Source organism: Microcaecilia unicolor, chromosome 5, assembly GCF_901765095.1.
Source record: "Microcaecilia unicolor chromosome 5, aMicUni1.1, whole genome shotgun sequence".
Taxonomy (NCBI): Eukaryota; Metazoa; Chordata; class Amphibia; order Gymnophiona; family Siphonopidae; genus Microcaecilia; species Microcaecilia unicolor.
In genome coordinates, this window is record NC_044035.1 from 209,043,831 (window position 1) to 209,064,675 (window position 20,845).

Genomic DNA, 20,845 nt, shown 5'->3' on the forward strand with positions numbered 1-20,845 from the left:
AGAGAAACATCAGCTATACCAGTGAAGAGATAAAGCGAATGATACATACCTGTAGCAGGTGTTCTCCGAGGACAGCAGGCTGATTGTTCTCACGACTGGATTGACGTCCACGGCAGCTCCCACCAACCAGAACAAAAACTTCGCGGGCGGTCCTGCACACAGGGCACGCCCACCACGCATGCGCGGCCGTCTTCCCGCCCGTGCGCGACCGTTCCCGCTCAGTTGAATATCAAGCAAAAGAATGAGGAAAAACGCAACTCCAAAGGGGAGGAGGGAGGGTAGGTGAGAACAATCAGCCTGCTGTCCTCGGAGAACACCTGCTACAGGTATGTATCATTCGCTTTCTCCGAGGACAAGCAGGCTGCTTGTTCTCACGACTGGGGTATCCCTAGCTCTCAGGCTCACTCAAAACAAGAACCCAGGTCAATTGAACCTCGCAACGGCGAGGGCATAACAGAAATTGACCTACGAAGAACAACTAACTGAGAGTGCAGCCTGAACAGAACAAATCAGGTCCTGGAGGGTGGAGCTGGATTCAAACCCCAAACAGATTCTGCAGCACCGACTGCCCGAACCGACTATCGCGTCGGGTATCCTGCTGGAGGCAGTAATGTGATGTAAATGTGTGGACCAATGACCACGTCGCAGCCTTGCAAATCTCTTCAATAGTGGCTGACTTCAAGTGGGCCACTGACGCTGCCATGGCTCTAACACTATGAGCCGTGACATGACCCTCAAGAGCCAGCCCAGCCTGGGCATAAGTGAAGGAAATGCAATCTGCTAGCCAACTGGAGATGGTGCGTCTCCCGACAGCGACCCCTTTCCTATTGGGGTCAAAAGAAATAAACAATTGAGCGGACTGTCTGTGGGGCTGTGTCCGCTCCAGATAGAAGGCCAACGCTCACTTGCAGTCCAATGTGTGCAACTGACGTTCAGCAGGGCGGGTATGTGGTCTGGGAAAGAATTTTGGCAAGACAATTGACTGGTTAAGATGGAACTCCGACACCACCTTTGGCAGGAACTTGGGGAGAGTGCGGAGTACTACTCTGTTTTGATGAAATTTGGTATAAAGAGCATGAGCTACCAGGGCTTGCAGCTCACTGACTCTACGAGCTGAAGTAACTGCAACCAAGAAAATGACCTTCCAGGTCAAGTACTTCAGATGGCAAGAATTCAGTGGCTCAAAAGGAGGTTTCATCAGCTGGGTGAGGACGACGTTGAGATCCCATGACACTGCAGGAGGCTTCACAGGGGGCCTTGACAAAAGCAAGCCTCTCATGAATCGAACGACTAAAGGCTCTCCAGAGATGGCTTTACCTTCTACACGATGATGGTAAGCACTAATCGCACTAAGGTGATTCCTTACTGAGTTGGTCTTGAGGCCAGACTCTGATAAGTGCAGAAGGTATTCAAGCAGGTTCTGTGCAGGACAAGAACGAGGTTCTAGGGCCTTGCTCTCACACCAAACGACAAACCTCCTCCACTTGAAAAAGTAACTCTTTTTAGTGGAATCCTTTCTAGAGGCAAGCAAGACAAGGGAGACACCCTCAGACAAACCCAACGAAGCAAAATCTACGCCCTCAACATCCAGGCCGTGAGAGCCAGAGACTGAAGGTTGGGGTGCAGAAGCGCTGCGTCGTTCTGCGAAATGAGAGTCGGAAAACACTCCAATCTCCACGGTTCTTCGGAGGACAACTCCAGAAGTAGAGGGAACCAGATCTGACGGGGCCAAAAAGGCGCTATCAGAATCATGGTGCCGTGGTCTTGCTTGAGCTTCAGTAAGGTCTTCCCCACCAAGGGTATGGGAGGATAAGCATACAGGAGGCCGGTCCCCCAATGGAGGAGAAAGGCATCCGATGCTAGTCTGCCGTGTGCCTGTACTCTGGAACAGAACAGAGGCAGCTTGTGGTTGGTCTGAGAGGCGAAAAGGTCCACCGAGGGAGTGCCCCACTCTCGGAAGATCTTGCGTACCACTCTGGAATGGAGCGACCACTAGTGCGGTTGCATGACTCTGCTCAGTCTGTTGGCCAGACTGTTGTTTACACCTGCCAGGTATGTGGCTTGAAGAAGCATGCCGAACTGGCAGGCCCAACGCCACATCCCGACGGCTTCCTGACACAGGGGGCGAGATCCGGTGCCCCCCTGCTTGTTGATGTAATACATTGCAACCTGACTGTCTGTCCGAATTTGGATAATTTGATAGGACAGCCGATCTCTGAAGGCCTTCAGTGCGTTCCAGACCGCTCGGAGCTCCAGGAGGTTGATCTGAAGATCCTGTTCCTGGAGGGACCACAGTCCCTGGGTGTGAAGCCCATCGATATGAGCTCCCCACCCCAGGCGAGATGCATCCGTCGTCAGCACCTTCATGGGCTGCGGAATTTGGAATGGACGTCCCAGGGTCAAATTGGTCCGAAATGTCCACCAGTGCAGCGAATTGCAGCAACTGAGGGACAGGCAGATGACATCTTCTAGATTCCCGGTGGCTTGGCACCATTGGGAAGCTAGGGTCCATTGAGCAGATCTCATGTGAAGACGAGCCATGGGAGTCACATGAACTGTAGAGGCCATATGACCCAAGAGTCTCAACATCTGCCGCGCTGTGACCTGCTGGGACGCTCTGGTCTGGGAAGCGAGGGACAGGAGGTTGTGGGCCCTCGCCTCAGGAAGAAAGGCCTGAGCCGTCTGTGAATTCAGCAGAGCTCCTATGAATTCCAGAGATTGGACTGGCTGGAGATGGGACTTTGGGTAATTTATCACAAACCCCAGCAGCTCCAGGAGGTGAATAGTGCACTGCATGGACCGGAGAGCCCCTGCCTCCGAGGTGTTCTTGACCAGCCAATCGTCGAGATACGGGAACACGTGCACTCCCAGCTTGCGTAGATACGCCGCGACCACCACGAGGCACTTCGTGAACACCCGTGGGGCAGAGGCGAGCCCAAAGGGCAGCACACAATACTGAAAGTGCCGTGTCCCCAGATGGAATCGGAGATACTGTCTGTGAGCTGGCAGTATCGGGATGTGAGTGTAAGCGTCCTTTAAATCTAGGGAACATAGCCAATCGTCTTTCTGAATCATTGGTAGAAGGGTGCCCAAGGAAAGCATCCTGAACTTCTCTTTGACCAAGTATTTGTTCAGGCCTCTCAGGTCTAGGATGGGGCGCATCCCCTCTGTTTTCTTTTCCACAAGGAAGTACCTGGAATAGAATCCCTGCCCTTCCTGCCCTGGTGGCACAGGCTCGACCGCATTGGCGCTGAGAAGGGCGGAGAGTTCCTCTGCAAGTACCAGCCTGTGATGGGAGCTGAAGGATTGGGCTCCCGGTGGGCAATTTGGTGGAGTGGAGGCCAAATTCAGGGTGTATCCACACCGCACTATTTGGAGAACCCACTGGTTGGAGGTTATCAGAGGCCACCTTTGGTGAAAAACTTTCAACCTCCCCCCGACCGGCAGGTCGTCCGGTACAGACACTTTGATGGCGGCTATGTTCCCATGGATCCAGTCAAAAGCCCGTCCCCGGCTTTTGCTGTGGAGGCGCAGGGGGCTGCTTAGGCGCACGCTGTTGACGGGAACGAGCGCGCTGGGACTGTCCCTGTGCCTGAGGAGGCCTTCGAGCCGGCTGGGTGTACCTATGCTTGCTGTAGGCGTAGGGTGCAGCCTGCCTGGCCCGGGAAAAACGTCCACCTGCAGAGGTGGATGCTGAAGGCGCCCGGTGGGAGAGCTTGTTGAGGGCGGTTTCCCGCTGGTGTAGTTGGTCCACCAACTGCTCAACTTTCTCGCCAAAGATATTATCCCCCCGGCAAGGGACATCCGCCAATCGTTGCTGGGTGTGGTTGTCCAGGTCAGAGGCACGCAGCCAGGAGAGTCTGTGCATCACTATACCTTGGGCCGCAGCTCAAGATGCCACATCACAGGTGTCATAGATACCCCTGGACAGGAACTTTCTACACGCCTTCAGCTGCCTGACCACCTCCTGAAAAGGCCTGGACTGCTCCGGAGGGAGCTTATCGACCAGGTTCGCTTCACATTGTTCCACATGTGAATGCTCGTGTAGAGCTGGTACGACTGGATGCGGGTCACGAGCATGGAAGATTGGTAGGCCTTCCTCCCAACCAAGTCCAGAGTGCGAGTCTCCCGCCCCGGAGGCGCCGAGGCGGTATCCTTCGAACTCCGTGCCCTCTTGAGAGCAGAGTCCACGACCGCCGAGTCATGAGGCAATTGGGGCCGCATCAACTCTGGGTCAGAGTGGATTCTGTATTGGGACTCCGCTTTCTTGGGAATGGTGGGATTAGATAAGGGATTCAGCCAGTTCCGAAGCAGTGTCTCTTTGAGGACATTGTGCAATGGTACCGTGGAAGACTCTCTAGGTGGTGATGGATAGTCGAGAACCTCGAGCATCTCAGCCCTCGGCTCATCCACAGAGACTACGGGAAAGGGAATGCATATAGACATATCCCTGACGAAGGAGGCAAAGGAGAGGCATTCAGGGGGCGAGAGCTTCCTCTCCAGTGAAGGAGTGGGGTCGGAGGGAAGGCCCTCAGACTCCTCTGAGGAGAAATATCTGGTGTCCTCCTCCTCCCCCCACGAGGCCTCTTCCTCGGTGTCGGACATGAGCTCTTGCAGCTCAGACCTGAACCGGGCCCGTCTCGACTGCGAGGAACCATGTCCTCGATGACGGCGTTGAGCGGTGGACTCCCGTGCCGGCGGGGATGAAGCTCCCTCCATCGACGTCGATTCCACCTGCGTGGCTGTCGACACCGGCACCATAAGCAGCGTCGGTGTCAGAGGCCTCGGCATCGGGCTAGAGCACGCCGGCGCCTCCATCAACGGCGCCGGGGGCGCAAGCACCCTCGGTGCCGGCAAAGCCTGGCGCATCAGCCCTTCCAGAATCCCTGGAAGGATGGCTCGGAGGCACTCGTCAAGGCCCGCTGTCGGGAAAGGCAGGGGGGGCCGGTGCGGGTGCCGGAAGCTGCTCGGGTCCAGGAGACGGTACCGAAGTACCCATGGACTGACGCAGCGACACCTCTTCGACCGAGGGGGAACGCTCCTCTCGGCACTGCCGCTTCCTCGGCGTCGAGTCATCTCTGGAGGTGCCGGAACTGGTAGTCCCATGCGCCGTGGGCGACCGATGACGATGTTTCTTAGTCTTGTTTCGGTGCCCATCATCGGCGCTCGGTGGCAGAGATGAAGAGGAGGTAGAACCCCCCCGGCCTCGAGGGATCGGGTCTGACAGGGTTCGGTCCCTATGGCCCTGGGTAGAGGGAGTGGCTGGGGCCGACTGCCCGCGCGGCCACTCGCCGTCGCCGGTGGTCCGGCGGACCAACGGTACCTGTGCTCCTGGGGTCGATGCCATCGTCGGTGCTGATTTCACCGACATCAGTACCGGTACCGAAGATCCGGCCGTCGACACCGATGACGTCGAAGGGCCGGCGCAAGTTCCAAAAAACTGGTCCTGACGAACTTGCCTCGCCACCTGTGTCCGCATTCGCAAGCCGAGACACAAGGTGCACGTCTTGGTATTATGCTCCGGGCCCAGGCACTGGAGGCACCAAGCGTGGGTATCGGTTTGCGAGATCTGCCGGCCGCACCAACCACACTTTTTGAATCCACTCGGGACCTTCGAGGACATCGACGGAAAAATCGCGTCGGCGAAGTCAAAGTCGTCGATGGTGGCGGTGAAAAGCACACCCGAAAAAGAAACGACCGCGCGGCCACAAGGCCGCAACGAGGCGCCCCCGCAGCTAAAGACGACGAGGGGACAAACCAACTTTTTTTTTTTTTTTACAGAAGAAATAAAGAAAAAAGGCGCGAACGCGCACGAAAGGAGAAAAAAACTCACGGCTAGGCCGCGATCCGGTTTCCGGGCTGACAAAGAGAGAGACGATAACACGTCCCTCTCCAGCGCGGAATCGAAAAAAACTGAGCGGGAACGGTCGCGCACGGGCGGGAAGACAGCCGCGCATGTGCGGTGGGCGTGCCCTGCGTGCGGGACCGCCCGCGAAGTTTTGTTCCAGTTGGTGGGGGCTGCCGTGGACGTCAACCCAGTCGTGAGAACAAGCAGCCTGCTTGTCCTCGGAGAATATGAGATACATTTTTTTTTCAAATTAAATATCTTACTATGAAAGAGGTAGGAGAAAATTTAAAAAATATTAAACTAATTAGAATTTATTCTAGAACAACCAGAAGGCAAACTACAGACATGCAAAAGGATCAGATTCCTGACTAGCCCTATCAAATGTGAATAGGACAGTAATCTAGTATGCATTATGAAAGTTGTAGTGCCTTCTTAATCATTTTGAACCTTCTCTACCCAGAGGTCACAGTAGTAAAGACCCGAGGCAGTAAAAAAAGGAACTTGGCTGAACTGCCAACTTAAGTATGCTCTCAGGAGCTACCAATGGCGTATCTGCATTAGAAGCAGCAGAACATTTTTGGCTAAGGGAGGGAGGGCTCAAACAAACCAACCTCTGCCCCGCCTCACATGTTTTTCATTTGCTGATGCTATATGAGCAAGAAGGTTGGTGGGGCCACAGCCCTGATTGTTCACCTCTTCCAGTTCCTATAACATCATGAATGAATTTGCACATTACAAACATCTGGTACATCCAATCAACAACCACACCCTAAGAAGCTTTATAAAAAAAAAAATGCTGAAAAATTTATTTTCTGCTTTCATGTGCAAGTGTATGCTACTAATTTTGCCAAATTGCATGCTATAAACTTCAAACTGTATGTGTTTGTGTTTGTAAAGAAAAATAAATATGGGGGGGGGGGATCATTTGCTAATGGATAGCAATTATTGTCATTATTGCACGTTATCTATCATGGAGCCCACTGCACAGAAAAGGCCCCACACAACTGCACAATAATGGCATTAGTGCACACTAACCATCAGTAGTAAACGACTACTTAAGTGTCTTGACTAGAGAGAGAAAAAAGTTTTTATACAATTCTGAGCTTGTTTTAAAACACGTTACAGATTGTAATAGTAAACCAAAGTTTTTATACCTGTCTCCGCCATTTCATGCAGTGTGATCATGGAATAAGGAGGCTCCTGGTCACTAAATAAACACAAATACATATTATGAAGATTGTTTAAAAGTTATCACAATAACAAAGTTAAATACAAGTAAATTACCAGAATTTTTGCTTTGGGATTGGCTCATCAGTAGGGCAAAATTTGTTTTTAACTGCTGATTTCCTTTCTTTGAATCCTGATAGACTAGTCCAGATAAGTAGGTTATGTCCTCCTACCAGCAGATGGAAGCAGAGAACACGGAACTTTCAGTGATGTCATCACCAATATAAGGTGTGGTGCAGCCCTGGAACATACCGATATTCTACTGACAAATATCTGCAACACTTGAAAGGCATTCAATTTAATCTTACACATCAAGAAATATACATCAACCTCTCTAGGCAATGTTTTAGCATTAACAAGCACCAGCGCAGGGAGGAACACTGGAGCAGTACAATATAGCACAGCCCCACAATGCAGCCCTACTGTGCAGCTCTACCACAGCCTCAGTGCACTACAAAATGCTGCCTTTTGTGTTGCATCAAAATGCAGCCTTACAGAACTATACCACTGCACAGAATAAAGGCGCAGCCTCAATCACAACGTTAAACACAGTATGGTAGCCTTATAAAGCAGCAATAAAGTTCCTAGCCCTGGAAGACTCAGACGACTCCCATTTGTAGACAATCAGTAGGAAACCCACAAGGTCCTCACACCAAGGATGTATCTCCAGGAACTTCTGCCCAGAAGTGATGGGTTAGGATGGCCATTTAACTACTACTACTACTACAAATCATTTCTATAGCGCTACATTTAAGACGGCGATTCAATCATGAGGTATCTAGACAGCTGGTGATGGAAGGATCGCTTGGTCATTTGTCTGCCTGGTGCAAAGATGGCAGACCTCACAAGTCAACTAGATAACATTTTAGACAGTGCTAGAGAGGAGCCAGCTGTCTTGGTACATGTGGGCACAAACATAATAAAATGTGGAAGCCAAATTTAGGCTCTTAAGTAGAAAGCTGAAACTCAGAAACTCCAGGGTAGCATTTTCAGAAGTGCTCCTCTTCCCGCACACAGGAACCAAGAGACCAGCAGAGCTCCAAAGCCTCAATGTGTGGCTCAGATGATGGTACAGGAAGGAGGGGGTTTAGATTTGTTAGAAACTGGGCAACTTTCTGGGGAAGGGGGGAGTCTATTCCGGAAGGATAGGCTCTACCTTAACCAGGCTGGAATCAGGATGCTGGCTACTAACAGTTAAAAAGCAAACAGAGCAGCTTTTAAACTTGAAACTGGGTGAAGGCTGACAGTCATTCAAAAGTGCATGGTTTAAAAAATTTATCTTTTAAGGATATCACCAAAACATAGGCCATCCTGATAGTGAGATTGCAATACAGGCCAGGTATCTTTAAATAAAGGGAAAGGGAAAATGGGACTTGCAGTATATCAACTACATTCAAAGCGGTTTACATAGTATATACAGGTACTTATTTGTAAGTGGGGTAATGGAGGGTTAAGTGACTTGCCCAGAGTCACAAGGAGCTGCAGTGGGAATCAAACCCAGTTCCCCAGGATCAAAGTCCACTGCACTAACCACTAGGCTACTCCTGAAGACAAACCTGAAAGATTGCAAATTAACATTGTCAACTGCTGAGCAATTTGCTAACAGGAATTTAAAAAACAAACAAACATTATTCACATGCTAGAAGCCTAAAAAAACAAGGTGGGAAAGATAGAATATATTGCACTAAATGAAAAGATATAATAGGCATCTCTGGAGAAAGAAAGATAACCAATGAGACACTATCATATCAGGGTACAAATTATAACACAGTGAAAGGTTGGATCATATTGGTGGAGGAGCATTATATGTTAAAGAGGGCATTTAATGAAATAAAGTTCTGCAGGACACAAAATACACCTTGGAATCCGTATGGACAAAAATTCCATGTTTTAACTTAGGGAAAATGATAGTGATAGGAGTATACTACCATCGCCTCACCAGAATGAACAAATGTATAAATGTTAGAATAATTTAGGGAAGCTAACAAACTGGATCACACAATAATAATGGGTGATTTCAATTGTCACAAAAAAGGAATACAAGCTGTATAAAAACCTGAATATCAATGAAAATTACAGCTTAAATAGATTCTATAATGGCTCCTCTGCTTAGTAAGCACATTAAACATGCTCATAAAAAAGCTCATACAGCTACCACTGACTGAGATCATACTCCACATACCCTAGCTTAGGAGTCAGGTTCATTCCTGTCAAGGTATGCACAAAAGTAAACCCATTTAGAGAAATTGACCTGACACAACCAGAAAATGGTGGCGAAAAAAAAAGACCTCACAACAATGGCTCGCCAAAATCAATCAAATGCACAGGTGGGGACCAATTCACTCAAAGATCGAAGAAAAAAAAAACTCTACTATCCATGTCATCATATTACACAACAGAAAAAAAAAGACATTGCAAAAGAAGCACTCGCCTCAAACGTGAACAATACTTGCTTATATTATAATTAAAACTGTCTGCCTCATCACCCAAGGGGCCTGTTTATTTACCCAGCAGAGGCTATGTTTCGATTTTATTGCTGCTTCAGGGGATTTAACCACCTTTTCAAGTCGACATGATTTGATTCAAAAGAGCACAAGGCACATCTCAGTACTTTAAATAGAACAGCACAGCAAACATCTCTTCACAGACAGTCTCAAAAATAGCTAAGGGCAGCTGCAGGACGCCAAGACAGAAACAGCAGGCCACACCTATGTCACGTAACAAGTCCTCAAAGGTATTCCTCAGCAAAAGCCAATCACATCTTCAAACACAGTGATAGCTAATCAGAATGGTTAGAAAGCCTTCTATTCAATGGCTGCATTTAAGCTCACTGGGGCAACTCTGTTTAATTTATATATCCATTTTTATTCTCGCTGTCACACATCTCCACGACAAGTTGAAGAGGGTAATTGTTCTGATACCATACAGCGATACATGGCAAAATCATTACACACTGCAACACTAAGAGCAACCAGAAGTTCCATTAATTTGTGAGATGCCACACCATATCTGTGTTCTAAAGTTTTCAGAGTCCAAGAGGTTTGTCATACATATAGCATAGCACAGGACATAGCAACACATATTTGTATTTTCATGCATATAGCACACACTTTATTCATGTTTTTACACACTGCATACACCCCCTGCCACTCGCAGGAGCAGCTGCAAAGGTCAAAATTTACGCCAGGCACAGATGCAAATCTTATTCAAAAATATCCTGCAAGCCCAGATCAGATATATTCCATGTATTAAAAAAAGCAGGAGGGAGGGCCAAACAGCCGGTGTGGTTAAAGAGAGGAGGAGGCTATGCAGAACATCCTTTAGAAAATGGAAGAAGGACCCAACTGAAGATAACCGGAAACAGCATAAGGAATGGCAAGTAAAATGCAAACCACCGATAAGGAAAGACTGCCATGAATGCAAACACATTTAAAACTTTTAGGTACATTAGAAGCAAGAAGCCAGTAAAAGAAAGAGTTGGATAACTAGATGATCAAGGGGGTAAAAGAGGCAGTCAGGAAGGTCAAGGCCACGGCACAGAATAAATTCTTTGCTTCAGTCTTCACAAAGTAAAATGTGAAGGAGGTATCACCATTAAATACCATTTCTGGCATGGGGGAGTAAGAAAAACTGAAACAAATCAATGTAAAACTAGAAGATGTAATGAAGTAATTTGTCAAACTAAAGAGTAGCAAGTTACCTGGACTGGACAGTATACATTTGTATACTGACAGGACTTAAAAATAAATAAATAAATATAAACCTGTAGGAGTCATTACTAGTAATATGTAATGTCTTAAAAATCAAGCATGGTACCGGAAGATTGGAGGGTGGCCAATATGATGCCAATTCTTCTTTTTACCAGGAGGGACCCGGGAAATTTTAGACCTGTACAACTGAAGTCAGTGCTAGGCAAAATGGCAGAAACTAAATTACTGAACACATAGACAGGCATGGATTAATGGAACAAAGCCAAATGGATTTAACCAGGGAAAGTTGCCTCACAAACCTGCTACTTTTTTTTGAAGGCTAAAGTATAAGGATAAAGGTGAACTGGTTGATATTGTGTATCTAGATTTTCAGAAAGCATTTAATAAAATACCTCGTGAATAACTCCTGAAGAAAATGTTTAAAAAGTTATGGGATGGGGGCAATATCATATTGTGGATTAAGAACTAAAAACAGAGTACGGTTAAATGGTTAATATTCTCAATGGAGAAGGGTAAATAGTAGGGTTCCCCAGGGGTTTGTGCTGGGACCGCTGCTTTCTAACATATTTGTAAATGATATAGAGATAGGAATAACTAGTGAGGTAATTAATGGCCCTGTTTACTAAGGTGAGCTAGCGATTTTAGAATGCGTTAACGATAGAGACACCCATATATTCCTATGGATGTCTCTAGAATTAGCACACGCTAAAATCGTTAGCGTGCCTGTAGCACTGCTTAGTAAACAGAGCCCTAAATTTGCCGGTGACACAAAGTTATTCAAAGTTGTTAAAAAGCAAGAGGGCCATATAAAAGACTAAGTCATCCAAATGGCAGAACTACTGTTAGTAATATGTAATTTATCTTTAAAATCAAGCATGGTATCAGAAGATAGGAGGGTGGCCAATGTAATGCCAATTTTTTAAAAAGGTTCCAGAGGTGATCCGGGAAATTATAGACCAGTGAGCCTGACATCGGTGCCGGGCAAAATGGTAGAGACTATTATAAAGAACAAAATTACACAGCATATTCAAAAGTATGGTTTAATGAGACAAAGCCACCACGGATTTAGAGACGGCAAATCTTGCCTTACCAACCTATAATATTTCTTTGAAGGAGTGAACAAACATGGATCAAGGTGAGCCGGTCAATATTGTGTATAGGGATTTTCAAAAGGCGTTTGACAAAGTACCTCATGAAAGACCCCAGGAGAAATTGGAGAGTTATGGGATAGGAGGTAGTATACTATTGTGCATTAAAAACTGGTTAAAAGATAGAAAACCGAGAGTGTGGTTAAATGGTCAGTATTCTCAATGGAGAAGGGTAGATAGTGGGGTTCCCCAGGGGTCTGTGCTGGGACTGTTGCTTTTTAACATATTTATAAATGATCTAGAGATAGCAGTAACTAGTGAGGTAATTAAATTTGCTGATGACAAAGTTATTCAAAGTTGTTAAATTGCAAGAGGACTGTGAAAAATTAAAAGTCCTTATGAGACTGGGCATCAAAATGGCAGATGATGTTTAATGTGAGCAAGTGGGAAAGAGGAACCCTAACTATAGCTACGTAATGCAAGGTTCCACATTAGGAGTCACCGACCAAGAAAGTGACCTAGGTGTTATCGTTCAAACCCTCTGTTCAGTGTGCGGCGGCAGCTAAAAAACCAAACAGAATGTTAGGTATTAGAAAAGGAATGGAAAACAAAAATGAGGACATTACAATGTATTTGTATTGCTCCATGGTGTAATTATACCTCGAATATTGTGTGCAAATCTGGTCACCGCATCTCAAAACAGATATAATGGAATCATAAAAGATACAGAGAAGGGTGACGAAAATGATAAACGGAATGGGACGACTTCCCTATGAGGAAAGGCTAAGGCGCCTAAGGCTCTTTGCTTGGAGAAGAGATGGCTGAGGAGAGATATGATAGAGGTCTATAAAATAATGAGTGGAATGATATGGGTAGACGTGAATCGCTTGTTTACTCTTTCCAAAAATTCTAGGACTAGGGGGCACGCAATGAATTTAAAACAAATCAGAGAAAATATTTCTTCAATCAGCATGCAATTAAACTCTGGAATTCATTGCCAGAGAATGTAGTAAAAGCAGTTAGCTTAGAGGGGTTTTAAAAAAGGTTTGGCCTGCTTCCTAAAAGTAAAAGTCCATAAGCCGTTATTAAAATGACTTGGGGAAATCCACTGCTTATTTCTAGGATAAGCAGCGTAAAATGTATTGTACTGTTTTGGAATCTTGCCAGGTACTTGTGGCCTGGATTGGCCACTGATGGAAACAGAATGCTGGGCTTGATGGACCACTGGTCTGTCCCACTATGGCAAGTACTTATGACATTTAATGTGAGCAGGCGCAAAGTGATGCATATAGTAAAGAGGAATCCAAACTATAGCTGCATGATGTAAGGTTCCGAAATTAGGAGTCACTGCCCAGGAAAATTATATAGGTCATCACTGATACTTTGAAAATCTTTGCTCAGTATGCAGAGGCAGCTAAGAAAGCAAAGAGGAAGTATTAGGAAAGGAATGGAGAACAAAACTTATATTATTATACTGCCTTATTCTGGGATAAGCAGCACAAGATCTGTTTTACCCTTTTGGGATCTTGCCAGGTAACTGTGATCTGGATCAGTCACTGAACTTGATGGACCTTCGGGTCTGTCCCAGTATGGCAATGTTTATGTCCTTATATGTTCCCCTGAGAAACCAGCTGACACAGATGGTCCAGTCACAGTCTTCCTAGGTGGGTACTAAACTGGTCTGGCAGGACTCAAGGAAAGGAAATTAGCTGGTAAGAACAAAATTCCACATTCTTTATCGTCCAGCTAGGCCAGTCCAGACAGTGGGACATACCAAAGCTGTAAGGATCCAGGGTGGGATGAAGACCAAACCCAATACCCCTTTGCTCTCTCCAAGCAACATGTAGTAACCTAGAAGATTCTCATTTCAACAGAGGAATCTAGATACAGTAACTCTCAATGACACTAACTTTATGCCCCAGTGCCCTTGGATTTATGCTTGCATTAACATTGGGGAACTGCCAATCATCAAACCCATACAAAGCAGAACTGCTGACAGACACAACTGCTTTCTTAAAGAACAAATCAGCTCTGAAACATATTCTCCAGCAACTAAATGCACCCAGGCTTTAGTGCCAACAACACTGCCCTGCAGACCATGTAGAAAGCTCTAAGGGAAGACCTTGAACCTAGAGGGCCTGTAAGGCACTCAAATGAAATCAGACCTACCCATGAGAACAAAACATGGGAAGCTATTATTTTATTTTTAGTTACATTTGTACCCCGCGCTTTCCCACTCATGGCAGGCTCAATGCGGCTTACATGGGGCAATGGAGGGTTAAGTGACTTGCCCAGAGTCACAAGGAGCTGCCTGTGCCTTAAGTGGGAATTGAACTCAGTTCCTCAGGACCAAAGTCCACCACCCTAACCACTAGGCCACCCCTCCACTCCACAAACGCCTTCAGAAAATGGAAGACGAAACCGTCTGAAAATAACAAGAAGCAGCATGAGTGTCAAAGCAAATGCATGGCGCAGATAAAGAAGGCCAAGAGGGATTACAAGAAAAGATAGCATTAGAGGCAAAAAAAACAGCAAAATTTTTTTTCGGTATATTAAAAGCAGGAAGCCGGCAAAAGATTCGGTTGGGCCACTGGCCGCTGAATGACCGAGGGGTAAAAGGGGCGATCAAGGAAGATAAAGACGTAGTGGAGAGATTGAATGAATTCTTTGCTTCGGTCTTCACCGAGGAAGATTTGGGTGGGATACCGGTGTCGGAAATGGTATTTCAAGCGGACGAGTCAGAGAAACTTACTGACTTCACAGTAAACCTGGAGGACGTAATGGGGCAGTTCAGCAAACTGAAGAGTAGCAAATCTCCTGGACCGGATGGTATTCATCCTAGAGTACTGATAGAACTGAAAAATGAGCTTGCGGAGCTACTGTTAGTGATATGCAATTTATCCTTAAAATCGAGCATGGTACCGGAAGATTGGGGGGTGGCCAATGTAACGCCCATTTTTAAAAAGGTTTCAGGGGAGATCCGGGAAATTATAGACCGGTGAGTCTGACGTCGGTGCCGGAGAAAATGGTAGAGGCTATTATCAAAAACAAAATTACAGAGCACATCCAAGGACATGGATTACTGAGACCAAGTCAGCATGGCTTTTGTGTGGGGAAATCTTGCCTGACCAATTTACTTCAATTCTTTGAAGGAGTAAACATGTGGACAAAGTATCTGGATTTTCAAAAGGCGTTTGATAAGGTACCTCATGAAAGGCTACAGAGGAAATTGGAGGGTCATGGGATAGGAGAAAATGTCCTATTGTGGATTAAAAACTGGTTGAAGGATAGGAAACAGAGAGTGGGGTTAAATGGGCAGTATTCACAATGGAGAAGGGTAGTTAGTGGCGTTCCTCAGGGGTCTGTGCTAGGACCGCTGCTTTTTAATATATTTATAAATGATTTAGAGATGGAAGTAACTAGCGAGGTAATTAAATTTGCTGATGACACAAAGTTATTCAAAGTCGTTAACACGCAACAGGATTGTGAAAAATTACAGAAGGACCTTACGAGACTGGGCAGCTAAATGGCAGATGACGTTTAATGTGAACAAGTGCAAGGTGATGCATGTGGAAAAAAAGAACCCGAATTATAGCTACGTCATGCAAGGTTCCACGTTAGGAGTTACGGACCAAGAAAGGGATCTCGGTGTCGTCGTTGATAATACACTGCTCAGTGTGCTGCTGGGGCTAGGAAAGCGAATAGAATGTTGGGTATTATTAGGAAAGGTATGGAAAACAGGTGTGAGGATAAAGTCTTACTAAAGTCTCCAATGACCTATTACTGGCTAAATCCAGAGGTCAATATTCCATCCTCATTCTTCTTGATCTTTCCGCTGCTTTTGACACTGTCGATCACAGCATACTTCTCGATACCCTGTCCTCACTTGGATTCCAGGGATCTGTCCTTTCCTGGTTCTCTTCACACCTCTCCCTCTGCACCTTTAGTGTTCACTCTGGTGGATCCTCTTCTACTTCTATCCCTCTGCCTGTCAGCGTACCTCAGGGTTCTGTTCTTGGTCCCCTCCTCTTTTCTATCTACACTTCTTCCCTTGGTTCATTAATCTCATCCCATGGCTTTTCCTACCATCTCTATGCTGATGACTCCCAAATCTACCTTTCTACCCCTGATATCTCACCTTGCATCCAAACCAAAGTTTCAGCGTGCTTGTCTGACATTGCTGTCTGGATGTCTCAACGCCACCTGAAATTAAATATGACCAAAACCGAGCTTCTCATTCCCCCCCCCCAAACCCACCTCCCCGCTCCCCCCGTTTTCTATTTCTGTTGATGGCTCTCTCATTCTCCCTGTCTCCTCAGCTCGAAACCTTGGGGTCATCTTTGACTCTTCTCTCTCCTTCTCTGCTCATATCCAGCAGATTGCCAAGACCTGTAGTTTCTTTCTTTACAACATCCGTAAAATCCGCCCCTTTCTTTCCGAGCACTCTACCAAAACCCTCATCCACACCCTTGTCACCTCTCGTTTAGACTACTGCAATCTGCTTCTTGATGGCCTCCCACTTAGTCACCTCTCCCCTCTCCAGTCGGTTCAAAACTCTGCTGCCCGTCTCATCTTCCGCCAGGGTCGCTTTACTCATACTACCCCTCTCCTCAAGACCCTTCACTGGCTTCCTATTCGTTTTCGCATCCTGTTCAAACTTCTTCTACTAACCTATAAATGTATTCACTCTGCTGCTCCCCAGTATCTCTCCACACTCGTCCTTCCCTACACCCCTTCCCGTGCACTCCGCTCCATGGATAAATCCTTCTTATCTGTTCCCTTCTCCACTACTGCCAACTCCAGACTTCGCGCCTTCTGTCTCGCTGCACCCTACGCCTGGAATAAACTTCCTGAGCCCCTACGTCTTGCCCCATCCTTGGCCACCTTTAAATCTAGACTGAAAGCCCACCTCTTTAACATTGCTTTTGACTCGTAACCACTCGCCTCCACCTACCCTCCTCTCTTCCTTCCCGTTCACACTAATTGATTTGATTACTTTATTTATTTTTTTGTCTATTAGATTGTAAGCTCTTTGAGCAGGGACTGTCTTTCTTCTATGTTTGTGCAGCGCTGCGTATGCCTTGTAGCGCTATAGAAATGCTAAATAGTAGTAGTAGTAGTAGTAGTAGGATGTTATAATGCCATAGTATCGCTCCATGGTGCGACCGCACCTTGAGTATTGTATTCAATTCTGGACGCCGCATCTCAAGAAAGATATAGTGGAATTGGAAAAGGTGCAGCGAAGGGCAACTAAAATGATAGCGAGGATGGGACGACTTCCCTATGAAGAAAGACTAAGGAGACTAAGGCTTTTCAGCTTGGAGAACAGACGTCTGAGGGGAGACATGATAGAGGTATATAAAATAATGAGTGGAGTGAAACAGGTGGATGTGAAGCGTCTGTTCACGCTTTCCAAAAATACTAGGACTAGGGGGCATGTGATGAAACTACAGTGTAGTAAATTTAAAACAAATCAGAGAAAGTTTTTCTTCACCCAACGCGTAATTAAACTCTGGAATTCGTTGCCGGAGAACGTGGTGAAGGTGGTTAGCTTAGCAGAGTTTAAAAAGGGGTTAGACAGTTTCCTAAACAAGTCCATTAACCACTATTAAATGGACTTGGGAAAAATCCACAATTCCAGGAATAACATGTATAGAATGTTTGTACGTTTGGGAAGCTCCCCAGGTGCCCTTGGCCTGGATTGGCCGCTGTCGTGGACAGGATGCTGGGCTCGATGAATCCTTGGTTTTTTCCCAGTGTGGCATTACTTATGTCTTTACAGAAATGCCAAGCAGACTCCAGAGGAAGTCTGTAAGACTCCCTTAAACTAAAATATTGCTTTTTAGTGAAAACCTAAGAGGAGACAAAGCTTCTAGACTAAGAAAAACTAGAGTTCTCTATCTTTTTCTAATTTATTCAATCACTCTACCCAATTTATTATATTTACCTAAAATCTTTTTCACTAGCTCAAGTTGAGTTACATTCAGGTACACTAGGTAATTCCCTATCCCTGGAGAGCTTACAATTTAAGTTTGTACTTGAGGCAGTGGAGGGTTCAGTGACTTGTCCTAGATCAAAAGAAATAACCTTGATGGTAACTCCAAGCAGGAAGACATCCAAACTTAAGACTCATAGAAAACAAATGAAATAGTGTCCTCCATGGGACTATACCCAGGCCCCTGTGAAAAGCTCTGGAAGTCAAGAGCATCATAAGAAGCAGAATTTGAGAAGCATTTGAGCCAATGGGCTAGACGTGAATCTCCTTCAACCAGCGACAAATCCAGAGCAACCCACGCAGATTCTCAGACCAGACCAACCCATTCTGAACCACCAGAACTGCTTCCTCTCTCCAAGCACAAAATTTATTTACCAAAAGACTACAATAAACAATGGTTAATAACCAGACAACTCCTATATTTGTAGGTCATTGAAAGGAGACCACACAGAGAATTACACCAAGGCACCCATGGGCCACTACCCAAGGTATAGCATACAAGCCCAGAAAACTGAAACTCCACCTCTGGCAGGAATCCAAGTACATGAGAAGGGGATGTTCTCTTCCCTCTGCAAAGTTCCAAGACCATGAAATTTTGAGAAGCACAAGATTTGGGGAACTCTACACCTGCTAACGTGGGAATAGCACCACACATCCCCTTAAGGGGACTTGGACTGAAGACAAGCCCTATAACCCTCTAGAATTCAGGGCTCTGGAAGCTTCAGGGAGAAGGGAACAAAGCTGAAAAATTGTCTAGAATACCAGAAACCAGATCAGATGTGAGGGATTCCTTGGAGAATGGTAATACATTCGAGGAAACTACTAGGAGGGCAAAGGTAACTTCTGAGAAGCACCTCAGCAGCAATGAAGATCTTCACATGAATCCCAAAAGTTATTCAACCAAAGCTGGATAGAGGAAGGCAGGGATTGGTAAGTCAAAATAACTCACGGCCTTTAAATTCAACCCTAATCAGAAGCAGGGGAGAGAAGAAAAAGGCCTTGGGTGAGAACTTTCTTTTTTGCATAACAAAAAGATGCATTTGTAAAACTACCTCAAGCTGCTATGCTTGCCTCCCTAAAAACAAACAAATAAATAAAACATACACACAGAGGCACTGCTCTCCAGTCAACTAGAAGGGCTCTTATTCCCAGCTAGCAGAGGTATAACTAAGTTCCTGGGAACTCAGCAGCTTCAAAGAAGTCTGGGTGCCAGATTCCAAGCAGGGATGTTCAACCCTTTCATCTCAAACAGCCTGAAACCTGCAAAATGGGACTGTCGGGAGATGCTGGGCTTCACATAGGAGGCCTCAATACACAGGACCACTAGCATCACTGCCCAGAAATAGTAAGATAGGTTTCTCTCCTTAACAGGGGAAGAAGACTTAGAACTTACATCTGAGAGACATACTGCCTTGACGCAGGGCATATCAGACAAGGAAGATTCCTAGTGGAGGTCCCCTATAACTGACCCCTCCAAACCATGGAAGGTCTAGCATCATTCAAGATCAAGGTCCCTAATCCTATTACACTACTTCTGTATTATCCAAGAAAAATATAATCTAAGAAAAAGCTTTCATATTTATTGATTGTGCTGTCCCTTAATATGATATTCAACACAGACTTTTTTTTAAACCATAAATCGTCAATGCGATGACTAGCTTATCTGAAGCCATTATTTATTATATAGATGCAAACAAAAGAAGGGATACTATGCTGGCAGTCGGTGCTACTATTTGGTAAACCATATATTGTGCTCAATTAGGCATACTTCACTGTGTTTTCTACCAGTGCATTCATTTATGATTCTATATGTATACACTGATCTAGCGCAATCATCGGTATTGACTCCCGAGGCAGGCCCTCTGTGGCCAAAACACAGCCCGTGTGCAGTCGATACATGTTACTAATGAGTCAACGACACTTGTTAGACTTGTAAACCCATTCAACCTCAAACTTGGACATAAACAAATTGGCCACTGAGGGAGCAAATGTTGCTCCCATTGCCACCCCAGATATTTGCAAAAACAATTGATCATCAAACATCAAAAAGTTTTCTTTAATTTCAAAAAATGCTAGCTTCATCAGAAAATCCATAGATATTAATTTTAGATTAGGTCATCGTTCCAAGTTAAGTATGACACCCAAAGCTACCATAATGTAACAAATACAAGTTCTTTTAAATTCTTGAAGAACTCTTAGAAAATGAGTTGTATCTCTAATATATGACTCACATTCCAACACAATGGGTCTCGGAAAATAATAAAAAAGCAAGACAGCGGTTCTAGAACAGAACTACTGGAGTACACAAAGGCCTACTCGATCGGCTGGATCCTTGTGTATCTTGGAAATATAATCATTGGATGTTTTACATTCAAGAACGTGACATCCTTCCAAGTTAGAAAACCTTCCTATGGCCACACCACCCAGAGTGCGCCCGATCCCATCAGATCTTGGAAGCCAACCTGGGTCAGGCTTGGTGAGTACTTGGCGAGGGACCACCTAGGAATACTAGGTGCTGTAGGCTCCAACCTTCCTTCTGACCCACATTAGTTAGATAGTAGTCTTTTGGTGGGATTCAATTTCAACTTCTTATATATGGAAATGCCATCCAATTGCCTTTGTACTTCATTTATTTATTTGGATTCTGCTCACACCTTTTTCAGTAGTAGCTCAAGGTACACTTGGTATTTCTCTGTCCCTGGAGGGCTCACAATCTAATTTTGTACCTGAGGCAATAGTGGGTTAAGTGACTTGCCCAAGACCACAAGGAGCAGCAATGGTATTTGAACAGGCCACCTCTGGATGTTAAGACTGTTGCTCTAACCACTAGGCTGCTCCTCCACTCCAACAGTATAACCTATACTATTCAAGATTACAACTGCACCTCCCTTGTATGCTTTCTTAATAACAATGCTGATGTCATCTCTTTTCAAGTTGTCCCTCCAATAACTTCTATGAGTTTTCTTCATTAAAAGCT

General features: G+C 45.7%; 1 protein-coding gene and 1 pseudogene across 3 annotated transcripts in view; one reads left to right on the forward strand and one right to left on the reverse strand.

Annotated features, from left to right (window-relative positions):
- RSPRY1 (ring finger and SPRY domain containing 1) overlaps positions 1-20,845 on the reverse strand; it is a 663,702-nt gene that overhangs the window by 521,146 nt on the left and 121,711 nt on the right. For all 3 annotated transcript variants that reach the window (XM_030203731.1, XM_030203729.1, XM_030203730.1), the window contains one exon: positions 7,003-7,055. In XM_030203731.1, coding sequence (XP_030059591.1) covers positions 7,003-7,055 — 53 coding nt within the window. The remainder of the gene's footprint in view (positions 1-7,002; positions 7,056-20,845) is intronic.
- On the forward strand, positions 20,275-20,392 carry LOC115471439 (annotated as a pseudogene).